The sequence below is a fragment of the Pipistrellus hanaki genome (genome assembly GCF_964339955.1).
Source record: "Pipistrellus hanaki genome assembly, chromosome: 12".
Taxonomy (NCBI): domain Eukaryota; kingdom Metazoa; phylum Chordata; class Mammalia; order Chiroptera; family Vespertilionidae; genus Pipistrellus; species Pipistrellus hanaki.
Genome location: NC_140514.1, coordinates 17820531 through 17846371, shown reverse-complemented (window position 1 = coordinate 17846371; position 25841 = coordinate 17820531). Strand labels below are relative to the sequence as shown.

The window sequence follows — 25841 nt, the reverse complement described above, 5'->3', positions numbered from 1 at the left end:
TCCATTGGTTTTCTTATATGTTGTAACCATGTGTATATTTTCAACTAAACTCCTCTGAGCTATTCTCGCAGCTATCTTGGGCAACTAGTGGAAGCTTTAGCAGTAGGCACACCATGGAACAGATTTTTCCAGTCCAGTGATTTGGGAATAGTTCATGAAGTGGAACATTTTCTGTTTAGGTTTTTCTGGAAGCCAACCCTGGTCAATGGAAAGAGCCAGAAGCAGTGTAATGTTATAGGGAGGGGGAGGGGACCAGAAGGCCTGTTTTCTAAATGTATTACATTGAAGTTCTTTGGCTCTAAGCTATCCCGATCTTCTATGCTTTTCCTTTGTTTATCACTGGATGTACTTTGAGCCTCTTTCCATTTGCTAATGAAAGTGCGTCTCCAGGTTTATTACCTCCAGGATCAGGAATGCAGAGTTTCTAATAAGTGACATTTGGTAGAAATTGCCAGTAAACATGCTTAAGGGGGTTTGACCAAAGCTGCGCTGACATCAGCCAATTAGTGAGAGTCAGACAAGGCTGCGTAAAGGAATCCCTTTGTTGTGTCGAATGTGAGCAGTTGGCATGAAAAGCAGCAGTCCCATGTTATTGTCCGAGTGGGCTCCCAGCGTGGCATCACTTTGGAGTCACTGAGTTCTGTGACAGCCCTGTCAGCTATCATGGCCCGCCACGAGGCACTTTCTAACGCAGCCTCTAGTTGCTTACATGGATGCCATTCCGGTTGGCATTGGCTTCCTCTAGGAAAGCCAGGAGAATATTTCTGGGCCTAGAAAAAATTTCTTAGTCATGAACACATGCTTGCAAACCAAAGGATGATTACAGTTCATAAACAGTGACTTTTTAATGAAGTGATATATTGGCTGTGGAGAGCCAGGACTCCACTAACTCCATGAAGTGGGCCTCTCCCTGCTTGCATGGGTGCCCACAGTTTGGCGCCAGTGTGCTTCTAAAGCATGCTCATGTTACATGTGAGTCTCAGTGCTTTCTGCAAATACCTTTTTAGAGTGAGAGGAATGGTATTGGCCTCAAAGAAAAACATATATATGTACATTATTATATATTCTGGTTCGATAAATATTTCATGATTGTTTCCCCTGCTCTTCAGAAATGCAGAGTTGAAGCAGACGGAGAATTTTGTTCTCAAACTGTGAACAGCCCATTATTGATCATCAGGCAGGAACAAACTCATCATGCAGATCAGAATGTGGTACATGCTGTGTGAATTTACACAAAAAAAAGGAAAAAGTGGGCTGGTAAATTCAGAAAACAAGAGATAGTTCGGAATAATGAATCATAGATGACTCTGTGGAGGAGGTGACCTTCTAGCTGTATCATAAAGGGATGCGTAGACTTTGAACCAAATTATGGTTTACATGTGCCAAATTTGTGTGGATTCTTCAGAGTTCCATATGCTAAGTGGAGAAGATAGTGCACAGGATACTCTTACGCATTGGGTCATAAATTAATTCAAGGTCACTAGAGCCCAAGAAAGAAGGGCAAAGAAAATAGGCAGGGAAAGGGCTCCAGTCAATGAAATATTTGACCTTCTCCTTACCACAAAAACAAGCACCTGTAATTTCCTCCAGGAATCATGGTAAAGGGTGTTTTATATTGCAGTGACCTGAAACACACTGGAGAGAGATTTGGAGATATATGGGCTGGGAGCCAGCTCGTGAGTGCCCTGTGAAAATCTTAACTTCTCCTATAGTTTGTGTTTGGCAAGTCCTCTGGAAAGATCTGGCTCACCCTGTCCATGACAGTATACAGAGGAACATTAGTGTGATCTATTTAAGAGTGATGTAAGCTGACTTTGTTATGAAAACAATGTAATTTTAACATTGGAATGACATCTGGTCTCTGTCACAGCTCTATCAGGATGAATGATAATAGGGAGAGAGAGACCTGCCTTTGCCAAATACGGACACTGATGAGTAATGCTTTATTCCTCTCCCAGTTCCCGGGTTAAGACTGGAACTAAGAACAAGAGCCTAATGCAAGTCCTGTCAATTTCCCAGTGATCGATGACCATGCAGGAACAGCAGTGTGTGCCAAAATGCACAAACCATGGGGCTGACTTTTTTCAGTTGTGCTTTGCTAAAGGAGGAGAGGAATTTTGAGGACATAGTTTATTGGTGAGCAGTATAGGAGACTTTGCTCTGCTTGCTTCCAAAATCCAAATGCATTTGGTCAGGGAAATACAAAAAAAGATTTGCACCTCCAACAATTTTGCATAATATTAAAGCCTCCCTTTGTTTTGTAATCTGTATTCTGGAGTAGTATCTACCTCTTAGAAAACAAATCCTATGGGCTGTCAACCTTTTGATCACCTGTGATGTAGTACAGACAGACTATACTTACGATCTTGAAGGAGGTCTATTCTCTGTAGTCTGATCATGATGGGTTAAGAGTACCATGTGTCGGGCTAGGGGAGTGCTACTTCAGAGGAGCACACCGTCTTGGTGCTCCAAGCTCCATCCTAAGCAAACCAGTGATCCGGAGCTAATGCAGTCAAGGTTCCTGTGGAAATACTTTCCATTTCTACCACTGCAGTAAAACTGAGTAATGCAAATTATATGATTTAATTTCTCTGTTTTCTAGGATCCTGAGTAGACCCCATCCTATACCCTAAGAATGATGACTGAAAATATGGAAATGTTTTTTAACCCCACTTTAAAATGGGACCATGTTCATTTTTGAAGTCGTAAAAGTGAACCATTTTCCATGATCATAGCAGCCAGTTTCTGTGTCTATTAAGTGCATTACCAAAGAATGTTAAGATATAGTGCCTTTCATCATGAAACTTACAATGGAGAATCATGTTGTGGGCCCTAGAAGAGTTTAACTATTGATTTTTTTTTCCAATGGACTTCCTGTGAAGATGTGTGAGCCCTCTGAAGCTTACAGTACTGTGCACAGAGAAATCCCTTCAACTCCAAAGCCATAGTGAAAAGGACTGACGATTGAATTGACATGAATTATGGCATAGTGAGAAGAGCCTGGGAACTATATTTTAGAGCCATGCTTCAGGGTACTTAAGTGCCTTAAAGAGGAAACCTACCCAGTTTCACACCTGTGTTCTCATTAACATGCTTCCAAACATACTCTCCATGCAACTGGAGAGTAGCCCGCCACATTTCAAGGCATCTGACTTGGGTTTTCTTCTTCCTCTTGTTTTCCACACCACTGTGGAATTCATTTTCACTTTTCACTGTAGGTTACATTTCTCTATTAACACACTGTGTCGGTTTTACGAAAAGTCAGTCTTTATAAAAATCAATAAATAATTTTCTCACAGCAAATGAAGTTAACACTTGAAACATTTTATTGAAATTATATAAGTTAGATACATCACCACATGTTTTGGGCATCTCAGAGATCATACTACACAAATAAAAATGTTGACATGTTTCTAGGGAGGGAAATGTAAGTAAGATCTCTGGTTAGTAGCATTCCCTGAAAGAGTGTCCAGCTAATTGAGCCCACATGCATATGACTAGTACTCCATGTCAAACACAGTTTTCTCCCAAGTGAAGAGGTTTTTTGCTATTCCTGTAACCCTACCACTAACTCTTTTATCTTTAACTAGAGGCCCAGTACACAAAATTCGTGCATGTAGGAGTGTGTCCCTCAGCCCAGGAGTGTGTCCCCACAATCCAGGACTGCTAGCTCCCAATTGCTCACCTGCCTGCTTCCTGATTGCCCCTAACCGCTTCTGCCTACCAGCCTGATCACCCCCTAACCACTCCCCTGCCAGCCTGATTGATGCCTAACTGCTCCTCTGCCAGCCTGGTCGCCCCTAACTGCTCTCCCCTGCAGGCCTGGTCTCCCCCAACTGCTCTCCCCTACAGGCCTGGGTACCCCCCCCAACTGCCTTTCCCTGCAGGTCCGGTTACCCCAACTTACCTCTTCTGCCATCCTGGTCACCCCTAACTGCCCTCCCCTGCAGTCTTGATTGCCCCCAACTGGCCTCCCTTGCAGGGCTACTCCCTCCCAGCTGCCCTCTCCTGCTGGCCATCTTGTGGTGGCCATCTTGTGTCCACATGGGGGCAGCCATCTTTGACCACATGGCGGTAGCCATCTTGTGTGATGGAGTGATGATCAATTTGCATATTACTCTTTTATTATATAAGATTCCTACATTTGACCCATATGTACATGGCTCCATTGTCCCTAAAGGTTCATTTAAACTATCACGCATTCATTTGAACAGTTGATATACATACAATGACTTTGTTAATTCTTTAAGCTAGAAATGAATATTAGTTACATAATGTCACCTGGTATTTTCACAGAGAAATAGTCTCAAAGATGCCCAATATTTCTTTTGGTCTAAGTGCCTGATCAGAGTTGGAAAGTCCTGCTAGAAGTTTGGAACAGATGCTCTGCTGCTCCCCCTCTGGTCATTTCTGATTGGCACTCCTGAGGCCTTTCTGACCTCAGGAGTGTCAGTTTGGTACATAGGCAACTGAGAGAACTGAAGATGCAGGAGATAGGCACTGCTATTCCTCCACAAAAGCCATCCCGAAGAGCATTCTGGGAAGTCCTCTCTGGAACTGTGGCAACAGATCCAATCTTGACCCTCATGGACGACACCACTCACTTGGTTCCACAGAAGTGGCAAAAAAAAAAAAAAAAAAAAAAGGAGCAAGATGAGAAAATTCCCCAACTGGAAAGAGTCTCAGAGACAATCAGTTTCACTCTGAATACTCAGCTCTCTCCCATTCTTAAGAGCACTCAATTTGACATCCTTGTTTATAGAAAAGCTTGGGAAATGGAAGTGAATCCATGAAAATACCCACCTGAGAGCAAGGAGGCAAGGCAGAGGAGGATATGATCACTTGCTATAGAGGAAAAGCAACTTATTTTATCATAACCGTCTGCCTAATTAAATGCATTTCCTGGGCTGTTGTATTCATAAAAGTCAGTGTGTAGGTGAGGGAATAATTGATTGCTCCGAAATTGGCAAGTACTTCCTAAGGAACATTTTTCTTTATGATGTCTTTGGCATCCGTGGTCTACTAGTCCCATTTCCAGCCTTAGACACTGCACCATAAAATTATAGCTTCATCCTGAGGCACAAGCTATTACTTCTGCCAATAGTCTCTGGGCTCAGAGAAAATAGCAGAGGTACCCACATGCATAGAAAGTGCATCCCTAATTAAATGCTAAATTTATCAGGAAAGCTGTCTCTATTGAAATGCACTAAAATTTATTTCATCTGGCCCCCAAGTGGGAAGTGGGGCTAATGCCTTTGCATGGAGTAGTGCCAAACAAGCTTGGTCCGATGCCACAGTAATAAATGCCAGACTTCCTTCTATCTGTATGCACTGATGCATGTGATCTGTCCAGAAATATTTCTATAAGATCTTCTAATGGAAAGTTATACAGGGGAGAGAACAGCTTGATCTGCCATGAAGAATACCCCCTCTGCAGATTGCTTTACAGACTTAGTAATTCTATGAAATAATAAATGGATTTTTACACTAATCAATGCACTGAGAATACATTGAATGGAAAATGCACATGCCTCATTACACTGGGCAAAATGCACAAAGGGCCACCAAGCACCAACCCTTTCTCTTACCGTGAACAATAGACAATATGATATCTGATCAACCTAAGGAGCAGGTCTATTAAAATATTTTCCTAATGCCAGTTGATAGATCATTGCCATAGAACTATTAGGGGAGCTTCTCTAACACTATAGATCCTGCCATTCATCCTTCATCTTTGCATCCAGAGATTCTAATTCTATGGTAAGTGCAGGAATCTGTATATATGGGATTTTTTTGTTTTGTTATTTGGTGTGTTGTTGTTGATGGTGGTGGTGGTAGTGGTGGTGGTGGTGGTGTGTGTGTGTGTGTGTATGTGTGTGTGTGTGTGTGTGTTGTTTTGCTTTTTTTGTTAATCCTCACCCAATGATATTTTTTTCACTGAGATTTAGAGAGTGGAAGGTAAAGGGAGAGACAGAGAGAAAGAAACATCGATGTGATAGAGAGACACATTGATTGGTTGCTTCCCACATGCCCCCTGACCAGCAGGGCCAGGGATGGAGCCTGAACCGAGGTACATGCCCTAAACCTTTTTTACACTGTTACCACTGATGTTGCAGTATCCAGTTCTACATGCCTTGGCTTTTTCTTCCAAGGTCACACCTTTGGAGAAAGTCCACCAGCTCAAATGAATGGCTTCCATTTCCATTTCAATATGCATGATAAATGTATAGAGACCTCTCATCTAGACACTTCATCTTCACTGAGGACCCATACTCCATACATTCTTTAAGACAGTTCCCAGCATGGCTTGGATTAAATATATCAAGACCAGAATTTATTATCTTCTTCCCATAAAATTCTCTAACCTATTATGTTAGATATCTCCCAGATTTAGCCCCTTGGAAACACTATTTTGTTATATAACTAATAGTCATAAATAATCATAAAGAAGAATATAATCATGCAGAAGAGATTTGGGAGGAAGCAGAGAAAGAGTCCAAGGAAAAAAGGCATTGTAGTGGCTATAATCTTTTCTTCAGATTCTTTCTTACCTTTATCCCTTTCCTGCTATTCTCCACAATCCCAGCATGATCCCAACCAGCTTCCTCAGCCCCCTCCACCCTGACCATAAGTAGGAAGGATTGCAGAAGCACTAGCCTAGCCCTCTGGGCCTCAGCTTTGCAACAGGCTTTTTAATCATCAGATTCTGCCCTTTCCTCCAGCCTGCAATAGTCTAGTCAGTCATTTGTCAAACAGTGGCATTTCTGTACATCCTAAACATCCTTCCCGGCACTCAGGAAAAGAATAGTGAACTGCTGAATTTCTGAAACCTACCTAAAAATCAGGTTTGCTTTCCCATCTGGTGGCTGCCTTCCCATCTTGATTTCAGGACTTCAGTTCATCCTAATAAAAGCACAGCTCTCCTGTAATCACTCCCCTAGGGGGGACTGGTCCCTCCCTCGGGTGGGAACAAGGTTCTGCTGCATAAGGCTATATGCAGAAGCCCTTTGTCCTTGGACGTCTTGGTATGGCTGAATTCTTGTGTTATACTCTCTTGCCCATCCCACCCAGTGGCTTACTTGGCTTCCAATGATTATACATTTCCATACCATTTCCTCTCTGGGTGCTATGTTCCTCTGCCTTGGAATGGCTATCCTCCACCTTTGATGGCTTCTGCCCCTCATTTCCAACTCCCTGCTCTAGTGGGTGGGCAGATCAAGTTCCAGTCTCGTCCTCTTCCAGTCAGTTTCATCCCACTGTGATAAAACAGGCCTATGCTCTGACTTAACATCCTTAACATCAACTGCTGCTGCTGAGCCCTCTGATCCCCTTTGCCTTCAACCTCTTGCCACTCCTATCCATCTACACAAAGAAGAGCAAAGAGCAGATGTCATTTTACTCATGCCTTCGATCTTTTTACATCTCATTTGCCTGCCATATTACTATTTCTCATCAGAGACCACAGATACTTTTCTCCTCCCCCCCGGTTACCCCCCCCACACACACACACATACACATGCACTTGCCTGCTGAGTAACATTTTTCTAAGTGACTGCTCATGCTATCAGGAGAATGAATGATATTCTTTTTACCCTTTCCCACATCCCAACATGTACATTTCCATTTCATTACAACGTTTCGTTGTGCTTCTCTTACCAATCCGCCTGTCGATACTGTAGAAGATAATGTAATGTGATAGTGATTGTCCATGTAATTCATTTACCTGAGACTTTAGTATCGATACTGTTGTTTAAAAACTTAACATATACATCTAAGATATCATTTTGTCATAAATCTTGCCCAAACCACTCACAGTTGATAAAAAACAAATGAAGTATGTGCTCAGACCAGGACTGATGATAATTAGATTTTTCAGTTCATGCAAATCAGGGCCCTTTACAATGATGCTCTCTTCAGCAGAATTTTCATGTTACTCCCTCCATCTTGCTAAAAGAAACTGATCGTTGCAGGCAAAAGAAGGTGTTCAATTTGTTTCCTCTAACTCAAACCCACAGGCAAGTTTTCAGGAAGGAGAAGTGTTGCAGAAAATAAATTAAAGTTGCAGAAAAGGAATTAAAGGGTCACAGAAATGCCTTTCATGTCTTCAAGCTTTTTGACAGGTCTAGACTGGAGGCTGAGGGCCAAACACTTTCTCAAAGAATATTACTCAAGGCATACCTGGCTGGATATCCTGCAGAGATAACAGTCTCTGCCCTTCCAGGAGACAGCATTTTCTCTGTGGCTGCTTCCCTGCTCTCCTCTTCACTTTTATTTTCTTCTTCTGCAGCACAAGCCTTATCCCAGAGTTAAATTGATTGTCCTAAAGGTCCAAATTGATCATGGCAGCCCATAAGCAAAAAGGCCCATTGCCTCTTTCTTACAAAATCATGCCCACACAATTTAGCATTTCTCCTGACCCCAAGCTCTCTTTCTTGATGTATCTCCCATCAACCCTTCTCCACATGCATGCTCACCATAAACACGAGTGAGATAGAACTTTGCAATTTTTTAACATATCATGCCTTATCCCTGGCAAAAACTCTACTCTTTCTTTAAGAACCAGCCCAATTATCCCTGACCTTTAGAAGTTCCCCACCCTCTGTGTTCCCAAGTACAAAGCCCATACTTATATTTAGCACATATAGAGGTAGGTAATCTTTGATATACATGCCTGTCACCTCTCTACTAAGCTATGCATATTCTTCTTTTTATCTCTTTCACCTAATGTGGGCCTTGTCATACAGTTGGATACTTAGTGAAGGTTTGTGGAATGGATAGACAAAATAACATGCTGTAGGAATCTGGAAAGTAGTCTAGTAAGTTCATTTGTCCCTCTCTAATAAGGTCCACGTCATTAGCTTGAATCACCTACACGTTGCTTATATTGCTCACTCCCATGGCCAAAACTATCTTCATAAGCCTACCTTTTCATCCAAAAAAATATGTGGGCTGTTTTTTACTGAGAGGTGTAAGAGACCTTGGTGGGTTGGCACAAACCCAAGTGCAGATTTTGATAATGAGAATAACCGAATGATTCATAAATGACTATTAAGCAAATGCCATGTGCTGGCACTGTGCTCTCAGTCGTGGGGAATGCGCACAGACTACCTCGTCACGTGCTGGCCCTTGTCAACGTGGAACTGTTGAGCATAAATGGCTTCACCAAAGATTTTACATTATCTGTGCCACACCAGCACGGCCAAGGGTTAAGCAAGCCTGAGGGGGGCTGGTGAAGGATGAAGTCAAGACAGACAAAGAGAATAGCTGGGTCTAGGTGGATCTTCTGTGCCCAGCTGAGACCACAGGAAAAGATCCAGACTGCAAGCTGAGCCTTTATTTTATAGTTCAGAGGTAAACAAGGTAATTTACAATGTTCTTGTAAGTTTCACTTGTTTTGGCAGCACTTACCGCACCTCCCACAGCCCATTAGCTATCCGGGAAAGGTCAAATTTAATTATGCTAAAAGGACTGTGCCATCTAAGCTGGGACTTGTTTTTGGCTTTGCCAACAGGTTAGTCCGAGGCTTAACCCTATAACTGCCTCCTACAATTATCAAGGGTCTAAAGACCCAGACTATGTTCATAGGGATTCTGTTCGGTTCCACATCCAGTCTCTATCAGCAAGTCTGACTTCAACAGAGAAACTTAGTGAAAACTATAAGGAGGATTTTGATTACTCTAGAAATTCTAAGATAGCTAAATAGAAGTAGTCAAGACCTATGGATACTATACCAAGATAGCAAGTTAATAGAAAGGGGAAATTCCATAAATGAGCTTTTAAGGATTTTCTGTGCTATTTAATATAGAAACTAAAAACTTATTATTTCTACTTAGTATGATTTATTCAGGATACATAGACCTATGCTTGAGATGCACTCTTATTTCTCCCTATTACCTCATTTTATTAAGTGAACCATATATGGTATTGTCCATATATGTAAATTGTCCCCTCTACTGGGAGTTCAGCCAGGGGGGCTGGGCCAGCCAACCACCTGTGGCACCTCTCCCAGCTGGCCCTGCCCCCGATTGCCCCACCACCACCACCACAATTGTGGGTGGGGCTGGCGTGCCAATTGCCCAAGGCCCCTCCCTCCAATTGGCCCTGTCCCTGATCAGCCCCCTCAGCCTGACCAGGGTGACCAGGAATTTGTACACCAGACATCTAGTTAATAAAAATGGTATAAATTTAATTCAATTTTGCATGTTTAAAGTTAACAGAAATTAACTTTAATTCTAATACCGTAGTATCACAATAAATATTTAATAAAGTATTGGTTCATGTTCTAGCAGTCAATTGTGTCTACTGTTATAATTTCTAAACTTTAATGATATAAATAGAAATACAACTCTCAAAGTAGACCCATGGATAAGTGTCAGATATTACTGACTTCCTGTACACCCACTAAACTCTTAATTTCCAAAATGAACATTGGGATATTAACATTAATGCCTGGTACATATTTTACAGTGGAGCTGGGGAAGCCTTAACAGAAAGATTGTTGGGACCCAGAGACTAAGTTTGCTCAGTTGCAAAATGAGAAGATTAAGTTACATAACAATGATACCAGCACCTTGCAATTGAAAATGCTTCAAGTGTGAAAAGTTCCATTATATACATTATCTCATTTGTTTTTAATGTCAATACCATGTGGTTCTTATTTTACATTTGATAAAATTGAAATTTAACCAAAGCAATTTGATCAAGGTCATGCTGCTAAAAGCTATTATATTTATAAATATTTACAACTACATTCAGAGCTAAAAGCTATAAATCTGTATTGCAAATGCAAATCTAGATCTAATATGCCCCCCTCTACCTACAAGATTCTCTGATTAAAAGTGCAGACTTTCTAGAGAATTTGTAAATAGCACAAATTCTAAAAACAATACCCTTTCCCTGTGAGAAGCTATGTCTGGGTCAAAAGCTGAAATCATGGGAGTTTTTGCTTTCTGAGCACTAACGGTGAACTATGTACAATTTATAACAACATAAAAAATAAGAAATCTATATTTAAGCATACTTACAGATTTTCCCCTACAATCTATGTGCATTTAAATGAAGCTCATAAGAAACCCTGTAATTAATCCAAGAATTGCTCACCAAGTACTTTCTCACTCTGTTTGGTCTAGTGGCTCAGTTTTGTTAAACAGTGTCATTATTTGCATTCTGTAAACTTTTTCTGGTTCTGGGAGAAACTTCCATCAATAAATAAGAAATATAAAAGGGGGAAAAAAGAAAACACATTTTCACTTCAAAGCCAATAACCTCCATTCTAGACCTGGTTAATTTTGATGTGAAGTTCTAAATTGCTGGTACAGTATCAATAAGAAGCTAATTGTCTTCTTGCTGATTTTCTCTTGTGATGATTACCTGTAAAGTGCCTTTGGTCCCTTCTGTTAAGAATATGAGCTCCAAAATGATAATGTTTGATGTCGTTTCAAACCAAGAGGACTACCTGGAAAATATTCACAAAAGCAAATAAGTACTGCACTGGGAAGTGAAGCGAGAGTCCACAGTTGATGAAGCATTGTTTGGCAGAGAGTGGGAAGCAGCAGCGAAGCTGAGGGAATCTTGAGGCTCTTGATATTTTGTGGGTAATGATTTTTGGTTCATAGTTTCTATCAGTTTTAATTTGTACCTGTTTGCAATTACACCCTCAGGAAGTATTTCACCATAGAGAGCCAACTACTCAGAGCACTTATAGGCTTGCCACATGGTAGCAAAGCCAAGTCCTCTCATAACTACTCCCTTTGAATGAAAAAAAATGGGTCTCTTTAAAGTCGGAAGTATACTTTTAATTGGAAAAAACATTTACACGATTGTTGACCATTCTCGTCTCAGTACAAATAGATCATCCGATTTCTGATCTAGTGGTAGACAGGGCACATCATGACTCTGATCAAAGAAGGAAAGAAAAAGAAAAATGCAAAGTTGGAAAACTGCTCAACGTGATGCCCAAAAGACTTGGGTTGGTTTTGATTTATTGAGTATTTGTGTGGATGTTGTACATTCTTTTCACATCAAAGACTCTCCAGGTTGCGATTTTTTACAGCCATCCTTATTACTACAGAAAGGTCATGTGTCTGAGGATGTGCCACCTCATTTATAAAGCATTCATCAGACAATACAAAAAGCCAGCTAGCTAACAAAGAAAATCATGCATTTTTCTTCTGCTATCAGTACTAGTTTTTACTTCATTAAATAAAGAGGGAAACTTGGCCCATTGTGGCTCAGTGGTTGAGCATAAATATATGAACCAGGAGGTCATGATTTGATTCCTGATCAGGGCACATGCCCAGGTTGCAGGCTCAATCCCCAGTAGGGGATGTACAGGAGGCAGCCAATCAATGATTCTTTATCATCATTGATGTATCTCTATTTCCCTCTCCCTTTCTTTCTGAAATAAATAAACATATACAAACCATTCAAAAAAAAAATATATATATATATAGTTAATTACATTATTATAACGACATTTCATTAGACAACTTTTGCCATTTTAAATGAGAGGTTTAAAAAAAATCTTACATCATGGGAAATATTCAAAACATAACTAAGTGAAAAATTATGACACCAAATTTTATTTATACACATGATACACACATAATAGGGTGCAAATGATGCAATTGTGTATTGTAAAGGCTAAAACAAATATTTTTAATGTTAAATGATCTCTAATAGCAGGCTTATGGATGATTTTTCTTTTTCTTTATTTGTCATAATTTAACAATGAACAAGTATTACTTTAATAAGCATGAAAAAAAATTCAAGAAAAATGAATTATCTGAAAGCAATTCATATTGATTTAATTGTATTTAGTGAAAAAGAGCCTATGAAATACAAACTTTCTAATGCAACTACTGTTCATTCTGTTAACTTAGGTTGTTTCACATGAACAAGGGCAGATATCTGTTCAAATCAAGTTTTGGCCCTGGAGGGTGTGGCTCAACTGGTTGAACTTTGTCCTGTGCACCAAAAGGTTGCTGATTCTATTCCTGGTTAAGATACATGCCCAGTTTTGAGTTCGGTCCCTGGTCAGGGTGCATATGAAAGGCAATTGATTGAGGTTTCTCTCGCACATCAATGTTTCTCTATTTCCCTCTCCCTTCCTCTCTCTCTCTCTAAAAAAAACAAAACAAAACAAAAAACCAAAAAAACAGTAAAAACCTTTAAAAAAAAAAAAAAGTTTTGTCAAGGTTATCAGGAAAAGCAAAAGGTCAAGATACACACTTTGAAAATTTTGATTTAAAAAATTCTGTATTACTGATTTCTAATAACCTACCTATTAGTAAATTAGCTTTACTAAAATCCTTTCATCCTAATCTTTCTTTTCCTTGCTCTCAGTAATAATAATTAAGATAACCATCACTTATTGAGTGCTTTCATGTGCCATGTCCTGCTCTGTTTTCCCTTATAATCCCCTCAACAGCCTTATGATGCAGATGTAATTATTCCATTTTCACAGGTGAGGAAATTATGGCATAGATTAATTCACTGGTATGAATTGCCGATGGTTCAACCTCAAGAGACCCAGTTGTTAACTTGACACAACATTGCTCATGGGTCATACTAGAATAGCTAATATTCATTAGTGCTTAATATGTGCTAGGCTCTGTGTTAAGCATCTTACAGGTATGAGCACACTTAGTATTTGCAGCAGTCGAATAAGCACCATTATTATAACCACTTTACAGAACAGGGGCTTGTGCCTTAGAAAGAATAAGTAACTTACACATGGAGAGGCAGTAAATGGCAGGGCGAGAATTTTGCAACCTGAGTTTCTGTCCTAAAGAAGCATTTCAGGAGGTCATGTGACTCCACCACAATTGTGGAACCACCCAGAGCCATGGTCATGGTCACAGATACCTGAGTATTCTTAAGAATTATATTATTTGTAGAAATAAATTAACATGGAATCGCTTAAAAGATTTCCTGGAGAGCCTCTTACAATGACACCTTCAGGATAAACAAACCTGAGTTCCAACCTACCTTTCCAACTCTACCCCACTGGGTAAGTCTCCAAGAAATATTATTTATTATTCTGCAACCATTGGACTCCATTGTGAAATGCAAAACTAAAATCCAAGCATATTTATAGAGTCTATGGTATGAAGACATAAGGATTGATCACTTCATTTAATGTAAAACAGCAATTCGATATTAGACATGGAGTAGAAGAAATGTGAAATATAAAGATCATCGTCCATTCACTAGTTATTGATTTATTTTAGCTATGTTCAATAAAGTATCTGGCAGCCTGTCTTTTAGAATATTTTATATGGATGCATGCAGAGATATTGACTTTTGTGGGGAGGGAGAAAGGGAGGGAAGAAAGGAAAACAGAAATAATATGAATTAAAAAAAAAAACTAAGAAAGCTGGCTTTATTTCTTGGTGTCCTATTTTTAAACTGGCCTCTTTGGAGCATATTCTAGCTGCTGTCCTGTAACATTTGAGGAGTGAAATCTTTCCACTGTTTTCCAGAGAAACTCTTCATTTTGAACAATGAGTCTTGACAGAGTTAAGACCGAAGGTAGAAATCATCTTTGGAGAGTCTAGTGGTGACCCAAAAATGTTTAAAATGTTCAAGATGAAGCACGCATTTGAAAAGGATGGAAAACCAACAGTTTCTTTGAAATTCAGCAGTATCAATTTCACTTAATTCCAAATTCCTAAAAAGGGTAGTGACAAATTGAGGATTTATCTGAAGTTCCTAAGACTGAACCAAAATGTTTATGTGTTCGGTTTATAAAAAAGAGGCTCAGTGCCACAGAGTACTCTTAACATTATCCCGACCTTTGAGAAATTTGTTAAAACAACTTTTACTGGAGAATTAGAACTTGAGAAAATTTTACACTCCCTTTATGGAATACAGTGATGATCTCAGATTATAGATAAATATAGTCCTAACAAATTAAGGAATCAATTTTTGAAGATGATGAGAATCCTCCATCAATCTGCTAAAAGGTGCCTCTATTGTGGAATTTGCACAATACTAATATTATTAAACAATTTTTTAAAATCTAGACCAAGATCTATATTGGTGCATTTCATCATGGTGCCCAGTGCTTTCTTTTTCACTAAGTTAACCAACTGTCTCAGCATGCACAGTTAGGTAACAAGACCCAGGATTATTACTTTCCCCCCCTCAGAACTGAAGTTTATTAAGTATAAATTTTATAAATCATAAAATTACAGTCGCTTTTTAATATATCCGTATCATTGTATCTTAACAAACTTTACTCATGTGGTTTTCACATTAGGCATAATGGGATAGAGCCTTGGGTGGTCTCAGAACTTCCAGCATACTATTTGTTGGAACAATCATTCTAGGATCTGTGTGGTGTCTCTTTCAAACAGCATGTCTTCTAGGACAAGAAGGTAAGTCCTAGGTTTTTGTTTTGAGACTAAAGCTGGCCATTGATTGCTAAAAGGAGGGAGACCAAAAAAGAATTACATTTGTATCTATTTTGCACTGGGAAAAAAATGAATTAATTACCCTTCTGTTTCCAAAGTAAACAGAGGAAATAAAATAGGGCAAGGTTTTATGGGAACCCCACCACCACTCCAGTGCTTGGTGAAAATCCCCTGGTTTCCCTGGAGAACAGCAGGATGTAAGCTGTTCCCGCCTCTTGCCCTGCTTGGAACAATGATTTCAATTACCACTTAATAATGCGAAGAGATCAGTGCACAGATGACAAGGCCTCCTGGAGAATCACTTTGGTGTAGCTACTTTAGCAACTCTCCTCTTTGGAGTTTACTTAAATTACAGAATAGCACCATCCAGGCTTGTCAGGCTCTGCTTTCTAGCAGGAGCCTCGAGAAAAGTATGACTCCAGTCCCCTTTGTGTGTCTAGCTGATGAGGTGAGAGGGAGGGAACCTGGCAGAGCTGGGCCAGGAAAGCTGAACAGTAGTTGCATGTCCTTTGCTTTGTTGAGTGTAAGGCTCTATACTGGATACCCCGTTATATGGGATGTGATCCAAGCTACATATGAGAGTGAATTTGAAGGTATGGCCTGTCACTCCATCCAATATTTCCTGACCCCACCTCCACCATCTGCCAGCTGCCTCTTTGGTTACTGGGTGAACAGGCAAGTAAGGACTACAAAATAAACCACTCCTTTTCAATGAATAATAACTTTGTAACTTTTTATAGTTATAGTCCTTTTCAAAATTGTTTTGCATGCATTATATCATATGATCTTTGAAACCATCCATGAAGTTTTATTTTTCACATTTGATGGATGACTACACCCATTATTTGATCATCACAACACTGTGAACATCAAATCACCGTGAAATGAGCTTGATTCTCCCCATTTAATGGACAGTACCATCGATGTTTAGAAAGAGGCCAGAACTGGCCAAAACACCCCAGCAGAACAGGGGCAGAACCAAGTTAGGAACTCAAATCCTCCGAGTCCCAGTGTGGCACCACTGACATTTCAACCAAGGGAACGACAGGTTCAAGTCATGATTCATTTCCTTTTCCATGACCATCGAGCACAGAACCTAGAACAAACTCCCAGACGAATCCATGCCCAGAGTCTCTCACCAATCATCTAAAAATGGTGTGAAATAGTGTTAGAAATCATATGAAGAGCAGCCCATCTTATCCTATTTAGAATGTTAATTGGACAGGGGAGTTGATCTGGGTCACTATGGAAACTGACTAGAATATATGCAAGGTTTTTCCGCTGGCTGTCCCTTTTGTTTCCCTAACTCCAAACCACCAAGCGACTCACCAAATCAGTTTGTGAAGAGAATAAGAAGCTTTAAATGATCCAGGAATTTAAACCAAATGATGCATAGCAACCCAAGCATATCTTTCCTTAGAGGTGGTAACAAATCAGTGCCAACCAGGGTGCTGGGTATTGCCCACGGTGGACAGAGCAGTTGATACAAGGGCAGCAGGCATAACCTATGATTATAATCCTTTCCTTTCCTTTTAAAATAAATTCTGTGAAGGAAATGCTGCTTCTGACATTGTCATCATAAGATTCTATACTTTGGGGAAAAGAAACCAGCCAAGGAAGCCAGGCCTGAGGTAACAGCCCTCAGAAGTGATTAGCATGTCAAAGCGCATCCCTGGCCCTGGATCCTGGAGGGGGCGGGGAGCATTCTGAGGGAACCTGAGGGAAGGGCTGGATTGAGCTGCAGTAGAGCTGACAGACACAGCAATGGCACTTAGCTTTGATGTCCTCATTTTTGTTTTTGTTTTTTACTGTTTCCTGGTATGCACCACCCCAATTTCTATATGACAGAACCAGCAAAATTTGAAATTCCTTATTGAAAACCCTAAATAGTCTCACAACCTTTTCTTACCCAAAGAGATTGCCTTTTAAAAAACTAAGATTTATCCTGAAACTTGTTTTTTATTTTTAAGTACTAGCTCTATTAAGCTACCATGTTTCCCCGAAAATAAGACCTAGCGCATGGAAAGATAAGACATCCCCTGAAAATAAGACCTAGCACAACTTTGGGAGAAAAAGTTAATATAAGACCCTGTCTTATTTTCGGGGAAACAGGGTACTAGAGGCCTGGTACACAAAATTTGTGCATGGGTAGGGTCCCTAGGCCTGGCCGGAGATCAGAGCCAATCAGGGTCTTCCAGCTGCTGGCCGGGGCCTTCCTTCCTCTAGCTGGCGGCTGCCAGCTGGGCCTTCCTTTGTTCCAAACCACCCCCTGCATTCATTGCCACCCCCTCATGGTCAGTGCATGTCATAGCAAGCAGTCAAACTTTCAGTCAGTCAAACTCAGGAGGGGACAATTAGCATATTAGGCTTCTATTATGTAGCATAACACAGAAGCTGCCCCTGCCTGCAGGCTCTAGGCCAGCCAAGACGGGTGCTAGTGGGGCTCACCACAGATCAGCCCTGATTGCTCGCCAGGCCTACAGACTCTACCCATGCACACATTTCATGCATCAGCCTCTAGTATAGGATAATTGACATATCATAGAATTCACCCCAAAATATGCAACCCAGTGAGTTTTAGTGTATTCTCAGAATTATGCAACCATCACTACAATCAACTTTAGAATATTTTTATCACCCCAAAATAAAATTCCATTTCCCATTAGCAGTCAACCCTATTAATTCCCCAACCCTCAGCCCTAGGCAACCATTGAACTATTTTCTGTCTCTGTGGATTTGCCTATTCTGGACTTTTCATATAAATGGAATCAGACAATATGTGAAATTTTGTGTCTGGCTTCTTTAACTTAGCATTCTGTTTTCAAGGTTCATCCATGTAATAGTGTCAGGAGGAAAAATAATTTTCCCTTTACCCTTCAGAGTTTTTGGCTGAGACAATGTGATAAAAATTGAATTAACAAGACAAGAACAAATTAATGTGTATTCTTCATGTGCACATGGGAGATACTTGGGGAAAAATGTGTCATTCTCTGAAGTGACTTAAATATCTTAACAGGAAAGAAGGATCGGGTATGTGGCCTCTTAGGGAAGAGTAAATGGTTTTGGGGAAAGATGAATGGGCCCATAGAAAAATAGATCAGAGATCTGACAGTTTGTGACAAAGTTTGTCTGGATCTAATATTCTAGTCTCCTCTCCTGTGATAAGAGTTAAATCTTCCCTGGCTGATGGAACTCTTGAGAGGGGATTTTATAACTGTGGAGTTCCTTTTGGAGGTTCTGTGTTTTGGCAGATAAGGGGAAGTTCAGAGACAGCCTATCCTTGCATCTACTGTTTTTCAAGTGCCTATAGCTCAAAATAATCAATATACTGACATGGCATAGTCTGGGGTAGATACAATACTGTCCTTCAGTAGCATGTACCATTGCTCTTTATCACTGAATAATATTCTATCATATTGGTATATCACATTTTGTTTATCTGTTCACTAGTTGATGGACATTTAGGTTGTTTCCCCTTTTGGCTGTTAGGTATAATGCTGCTATGAACATTCATGTACAAGAGTTTGTGTGAACATGTGTTTTTAAATCTCTCGGGGATATATCTAGCAGTGGAATTGCTGGGTTATATGGTAACTCTGTTTTTCAACTTTTGGGGAACTGCTAGACTTTCCCAAAGCTATTGTACCATTTTACATTCCCACTAGCAATCCTTGCACATTCTCTACACCACTTGCTACTATTTGCCTCTTTGACTCAAGCAATCCTAGTGGATGGGGATGATTTCTCTTTGTGGATTTGACTTGCAGTTCCCCAGTGACTAACGATGTTAAGCATCTTTTCATGTTCTTGTTGGCCATTTGTTTATCTTCCTTGGAAAAGCATCTGTTCAGATTCTTTGCCAGTGGTTTAGTTGATTTATTTGTCTCTTGGAGTCATAGGAATTTATCTTGAAGCATTTAACATCAGGTGTACTGGGGATGAAATTTCAAACTTGCCTTACCTCATGACATCATTCTGTGGTCAGAGAAGTTACCAGATCTTCTTCCTCTGTATGCAGTCAGCCCTGAGTCACTTCTCTCTTGAGTCTGAGTGTGGTGGGGAAAGTTTCCAGTTCCCTGGACATGGCCTTTCACTGACATGGCTCAGAGGCTCTCTCAGGCATTGCTGTCTTCTGTGGCCATTGAAAGCCTTACTGTTTTCAGTCTCCAAATAGAACCTCTCTTGTGTGAAATCCTCTCACCAGAGTTCCTGTCACTTTGTCAGGAAGGAAATCACTCTGGATGAAGGTGAAGTCTGTTGCCTGAACGCTAAAGGTGTTTTCTCACCTGTTGTCTACAGAGACCAGCGATTCCTAAGGGGAGAAAACAACAACTTTAAGTACTCTATATAATCCAAAGAAGAACATCAGTGAAGGACAAACTGTTTCTCCCATGTTTCAGGCTAGATTGCTAATTTAGCTTTGACATCCTCACATTCTACATATTCTTTATTTAATACATTAGGCCGTATATCCTGGCTCTCCAATAGCCAGTCTCCTGACTGCATATTACAATCGCCTGAAAAACTTTTAAAAGTTACACTGAGTGGCCAGATTATTATGATCTCTAAATGCATAATAATTTGGCCACTCAGTATGTGTGTGTGAGGAGATAGATATATACACATATATATATAAAATTTTGGAGGCCCGGTGCATGAATTCGTGCATGGGTGGGATCTGGCTAGCCTGGCTAGGGGGAAGGGGACCTGGGCAGTTGGCCCACCTGCCTGCTGGTCGAACTCCTGGTCGAGGGGACAATTTGCATATTAGCCTTTTATTATATAGGTTATACACTGAGTGGCCAGGTTATTATGCATTCAGAGAGCATAATAACCTGGCCACTCAGTGTATATTCATGTTGGGGCCCCGCAACCAAAAAGTTTGATTTCAGTGATTTGGCATTTACAGATTTCAAAGTTCCACTCATGATTCTAATATGCAGACAGTTCCAAACCCTAAGCCCAGCTATTACCAGCCTCTTAATTCATTATTCACTTAAGAACCCACTGCAGCACCTCTCAAACTTTATCAGGCACAGGCATCATATGGGAATCTTGTTAAAATGCATATCTGATTTGGTGGGTGTGGGGTGTGCCCTGAGATTCTGGAATTCTAACAAGCCACCTCCTCAAAGCCTCAGAGTAGGTGAACCTAACAGGACCTTGATCTCTTCAAAGATTTAACTCCTTGAGATAGCCATCATAGAATCTAATATGTGTTATCCTCCTTTTAAAAATAGGATTGAAAAATCTATCATGGTCCATTCAGGCAGCCTTTGTTAACATGAATGTAGAACGATAAACCTCCATATTAATTTAAAATAATGATCCAGTTCCTTAAAGTGGTCATAAAAATACTGCACAGCTGAGTGAATCAGTGACCTTGTGGGTCACATAATTGAAAGATATTGCTCCTTGGAGCCAGCCACAGGAGTCTCACTCTGTGATCTTGGAAATCACTTAATATCTTAGTCACTGTTTCCTCCATCAATTTTAAGTAGTAGAAGGTATTTCTCAGTGTGTTAGGAAGACAGCTGAAATCAGAAGTACAAAGCGCCCATCAGTCCATGGGCCTCTGAGTATACCTAAAGAGAGGCTGAATCTTAAAAATAAAGTAAAATAAAATTTAAAAGAGCCATTGCATGACTAATGCGAATTTTCACTAAAATGATTTGCATGAGGATTTAGAAAGATTCTCTTCTGCTTAATCCTCCAACTTGTCTTTTTCTCGCCTCTGCCAACATTAAAGTCATTCTTGGGAAAAAGAAACCACCAAAGGACAAATTGAAGCTGAAATTGGAAATAAATAAATAAAAGAATGCTACAACTTTGGCTTCATGAGAGACTACAACATATTTTGAAGGGATTTTTCTTTGTTCCCAAAAATAAAGCCACCTCTTTCTTTCTCACCACCTGCCTGAGTCACCACTGGATGAAAGAATGCCTAAATAGAATGTTTTAAGGTGCTCAGTCCTTTGAGACCCATCAGGTAAATGAGAGACTGAGAAGTAAAGTTACTATCATCAAAGGAAAAGCACTGCAAAAATAAAATTTTTTAAAAAAATGACGTGTGTGTTTCCACTAAATAAATTGACCTTTCTTAATCAAATTCTTTTCTAACACTGAATGGAACCAAAAAATATTTCCATAAAAATTCTGGCCACAGTGAGAAAGTATTTAATGTATTGTACTGATTTGCTAGCTTCCAGAAAACATAATTTTTATACTACACACTTCAGAGATACATTTTTAACAAATGATCAAGTAAGAAGCTTTTCTTCCCTTTATCATAGTAACTAGAAAAAACATTCTACTTGTTCCTTACCAGTGTGATAAGAGTGCATGAAGCGCTGTCTTCCTCACTGTTCTAGTCTTGGTTAGATTAACCTTTCAGTTTAAGAAAATAGCAAAAGCCATCTGACTGCTTCCCATTGGTTAACAGAACAAAAGAAGAAAGGAGGACTCTGCATTCTCAGGGCGGGTTCCTGTGACAGTGCCAAAGCCCTGTGAATATGGGATTGGGATGGCAATGCGAGCACTTTAAGGTCCCTGCAGCCCTGCGGGGTGCTAATCCTACTGCAGACAGAATTGCAAGGAACAGATGGGTGGAACAGAGGTGGGCTTCTGCTCTTTACCAAGATGGTGTATCTGGAGTCTTCACTACATCAGCCCCATCTCCGCTAACTTCCCCTGGAATGGAAGAAGGGGTGGCAGTTCCTTTTGTACATTAGGCTTGGAAAGTGAGCACAAGACATCCCTGTCAAAATTACCTGGCTTTATTTGACCTTGGCTGTCCTTGCTGAGGGAAGAAACAGTTCTGTTCTGCAGCCAAAGGTGGATGTTACCTATCCCTTTGGATGTTTGCCTGTCTCCATCCAGAGGGCTAATTCATAAGCGCTCACTTCATCCTGCCTCTTTAAATTGATTGGCATGTCCTTTAATAATCACTTCGATTAATCGCTTTACTGTGCAAGTAAGAAAAAAAAATCAATATAAAATGTAATGGTTCCTCCTGCCAGGGGCCCTATTGATTGTGTAACTAATGACTTTGAAATGATATGCCGTTATGCAAATCCCATCTGCTTGCGGGACCTTTGCAAGGCAGCCACAGAGGAACTGTGTTCTTTTGCTTCAGCTTTGATTTTTCCAGTGTCACAGTTATCAAATACTGAAATCATTGTTAAGGATTATGACCCTAGTGAAGAGTGATACTGTAATGATAGATTTTGAGTGCTTTTGTATTATACAAATTGTGTGGGTCCCTATATCTCTCACATTCATCAGCTACTCAGTTTATCCAAAACTAAATAATGTCCATGCTATTAAGTCTGTGTGTCTGTCTAAACACATTGTTTTAAAAACTTCAGTCAGAAATGTTTTTGGCCAATGTTCCTAGGGAAAAAAACATTGTTTCAAAGACAAGTGTTTAGGAGCTCTGAGGAAGGTGTAATACATGAAAATTAAGATTAATTTTCAGAGTCATCAAGGCTTATCAGAAATTGAGATTTGCATAATATTAGCATTTGCCCCACCTGCCTGTGGGTTACTCACAACCAGAAGGCCACAAGGCAAGAAGCACTAAAGGATGGGTTACAGGAAGAATCCTTAATGAAATGCCTTGGTATGTCAGTGGGTTGGAAAGTAGGGTAAATGGTGTCATCTGTGAAAGTTCGAACTCACCTTTGGGAGGGATGAGAATAGCTATAACGTCATAATCCCTCACCCCTCACTTCTCAAGACAGCTGTGGAAAAGCATCAGCCCCATCTTTGGAAAGACAAAGCATTAGCAACTTCCCTTGTGATTTGATGGGGAATGTGACCTGAGTAAGAGTTTAATTCTAGGACATTGGGTGGGGTAAAATAAAGGACTTTTTCTTTTCTTTTGTGGTACTTTTAGACATTTATTATTTCTATAAAATCTGATAATGAAAATATTATGTGTGGAAATACAGTAAAGCACAAAGAAGACGAAAATATAATCCATAAGCCTCACACTCGGAGATAAGCTCTGTTGATATTTTGATGTGATTTATTGATTTGTTCTAAAGGAGTGATTTCTATAGCACAGCCCAGATGGTTCTACAGTTAAGGGATAGGCTATATAAATAACATTTTTCTTTTCTTACGATTGTGGTCTGTGTTCTTCTGCTTTTTCTTTTCATGATGAAGATAAACTTGCTAGTCCTGAGTGCTCTGTGTTGCCTGAAATAACTCTGTGGCCCTGGCCAGGGGAGCTGTGCCCTGGGTGACCCTCTCCAACCTTTCAGAACTATCCCATGCTCCTTCTTGAAGGAAAAATGCGAATTTCAGACTTTTCTCAGTTGCTGTTTGACTGGAAGTGCAGCTTGTTAACCTGCTTTCCTTTGCTTTTTGTGCCTTCTCTTCTCTTTCCTCTTGCCCTGGTTCGTCAACTTCTATTCTTCTCTGTTTCAGCAAAACAATATCAGTCAAGGTAATTGATGATGAGGAGTATGAGAAAAACAAGACCTTCTTCCTTGAGATTGGAGAGCCCCGCCTGGTGGAGATGAGTGAGAAGAAAGGTGGGGGAGCTGCTCCAGGGCTGAGCCCCACAGCTTCTGCTGGCCGGTGCCACCCTGGATGCCTGCACTCTTCAGAACGTGACTTCCAACACGCATATCCCTCCCGCTATGTAACAGGGCATAGATCTCACCTGGGGCCAGCTCGGGCCTGCCTGGAGCTCCACTGGCCAGTTTGGGCCACTCTGCCTATTATAAGTTTGAGCTATTCATTTTCAGTGCAGGCAATCAAGCTTTCATTTCTAGGAGAGTTGAAGCAGATGCTTGCTATGCCAAAATGAAGCCAACTTTCTGATTTCTCTTCCTAATCCGGGATACCTCCAGACTGCTCGTTGGAGCAGGGAGAATTTGTGAATGTGACAAATGAGCAAAGAAAACAATGGGGGCCAGCTGAGAGCACCCCAAGATGCCCTTTTACATACTCCAGGAGGTCCATGTGTTGCCATTTCTCCCTCCATAACATCACAGTAACATTCGGCTTGGTGAACACCTAGCATGAGCGTGTGACTCCAACCATTTGTTTTGCCTTTGTCTTGTGTTCCCACAGGAAGATCATTACCATTAAAATATTTGACCGTGAGGAATATGAGAAAGAGTGCAGTTTCTCCCTTGTGCTTGAGGAACCAATATGGATAAGAAGAGGAATGAAAGGTGTGAGAGTATACAAAGACGTACCAGCGAGAAATTGTACTCTTCTCTCTCCGTGTCTCCCTACTCTCACACTTAACTCTCTCCTCTTCCTCGGCTTCCAAGTACTATACTTCATTTCCTCTGAAGCTTTAGCAGTTTCATTTCCCTTCCCTAACAAGTGCACCAAGCTCTGCCCCATTTTCTTCGGGAAATGCCAACTAACCTTGACCGGAACCAGATTTAATCAATGCTGGAAGAGATTTCTGGCACTCAGAAATGATTATATAAATCATAACAGAATGATTCATGTGTTTAGTTTTTCAAACTGTTCAGGGGTCATTCTCAAATGTGGTTCCAACTATTAAATCACCCCTAAAATGTTAGTGATAAAGACTACCTAATACCTGTTAGCCGTGGTAAATGTGTCTAATGGCAACAAATGGGAAATTTCAAAAGAATTAAGTAAGTAGGTTTTTTCAGAAGACCAGGTTTCAAAAAAATATTTAATAAGAACAAAATATCTTAAAGAGTAGCGGCATCAATATTCTAGTGCTCATTTGGACATGCTATTTTTATATGATCAAATATGACATTTAAAAGGCACCATATGTAGGAAACCATAGTCATATAAATTTTCTTTAAGTAGGAAGGATATAGCCTTTCAGTAAGAATTTAGCCCTTGCTTAAGGCCAATCCACTCTTATGCTCCAGAATCTTTCTTTCTTTATAGAATTGACAAATTTTAACATGCATAGTAAAGAGAAAAGATTAAGCAGCCATATCCTCAGAACAATTTTTTTTTTTTGGTTAATTTGTACTTATACATGTAGAAAATATTTTAATAAAGAAGACAATTTCTTTGTTCTCTTCGACTTCGTATCTATTTTATGTGGCCTATATTTGCTAAGAAAGGGCAATGATTTTATGTCAGCTTGAAAGAAAATTTTTTATTCTGAATTATTGAGGACTTCCTACAATTATCTTCTACTAGTGGCCATTTAAAATAGGAGTTCTATTCATTTAATTATATGTATAAATTGAGAATGCTACCTATTAACTGGCATAGAAACAATTGGTTAGATGGGCCACTTTGCAAAAATTTTATACTTTTACATGTAAAAAAACAAAATATATAGGACTAATTTTTATACAGACCCAACATTTGGGGGAATTTAATCCCACATTTGTAAGAACTCAGTGTCCTCAGAGTCCTTTAGGGGGAAAAAAAAGTTTATGTTCCTGACTTAATCACATTCAA

The 25841-nt window shown here is 40.0% G+C and overlaps 1 protein-coding gene across 7 annotated transcripts in view; it reads left to right on the top strand.

Annotated features, from left to right (window-relative positions):
• The window catches only part of SLC8A1 (solute carrier family 8 member A1), a 306592-nt gene that overhangs the window by 198789 nt on the left and 81962 nt on the right, over positions 1-25841 (top strand). For 4 of the 7 annotated variants that reach the window (XM_084901481.1, XM_084901479.1, XM_084901483.1 and 1 more), the window contains exon 3: positions 24501-24604. In XM_084901481.1, coding sequence (XP_084757607.1) covers positions 24501-24604 — 104 coding nt within the window. Of the gene's footprint in view, positions 1-23849; positions 23957-24500; positions 24625-25841 lie in introns of those variants that run through there. The other 3 variants (XM_084901478.1, XM_084901480.1, XM_084901484.1) reach the window with 3 other exon arrangements.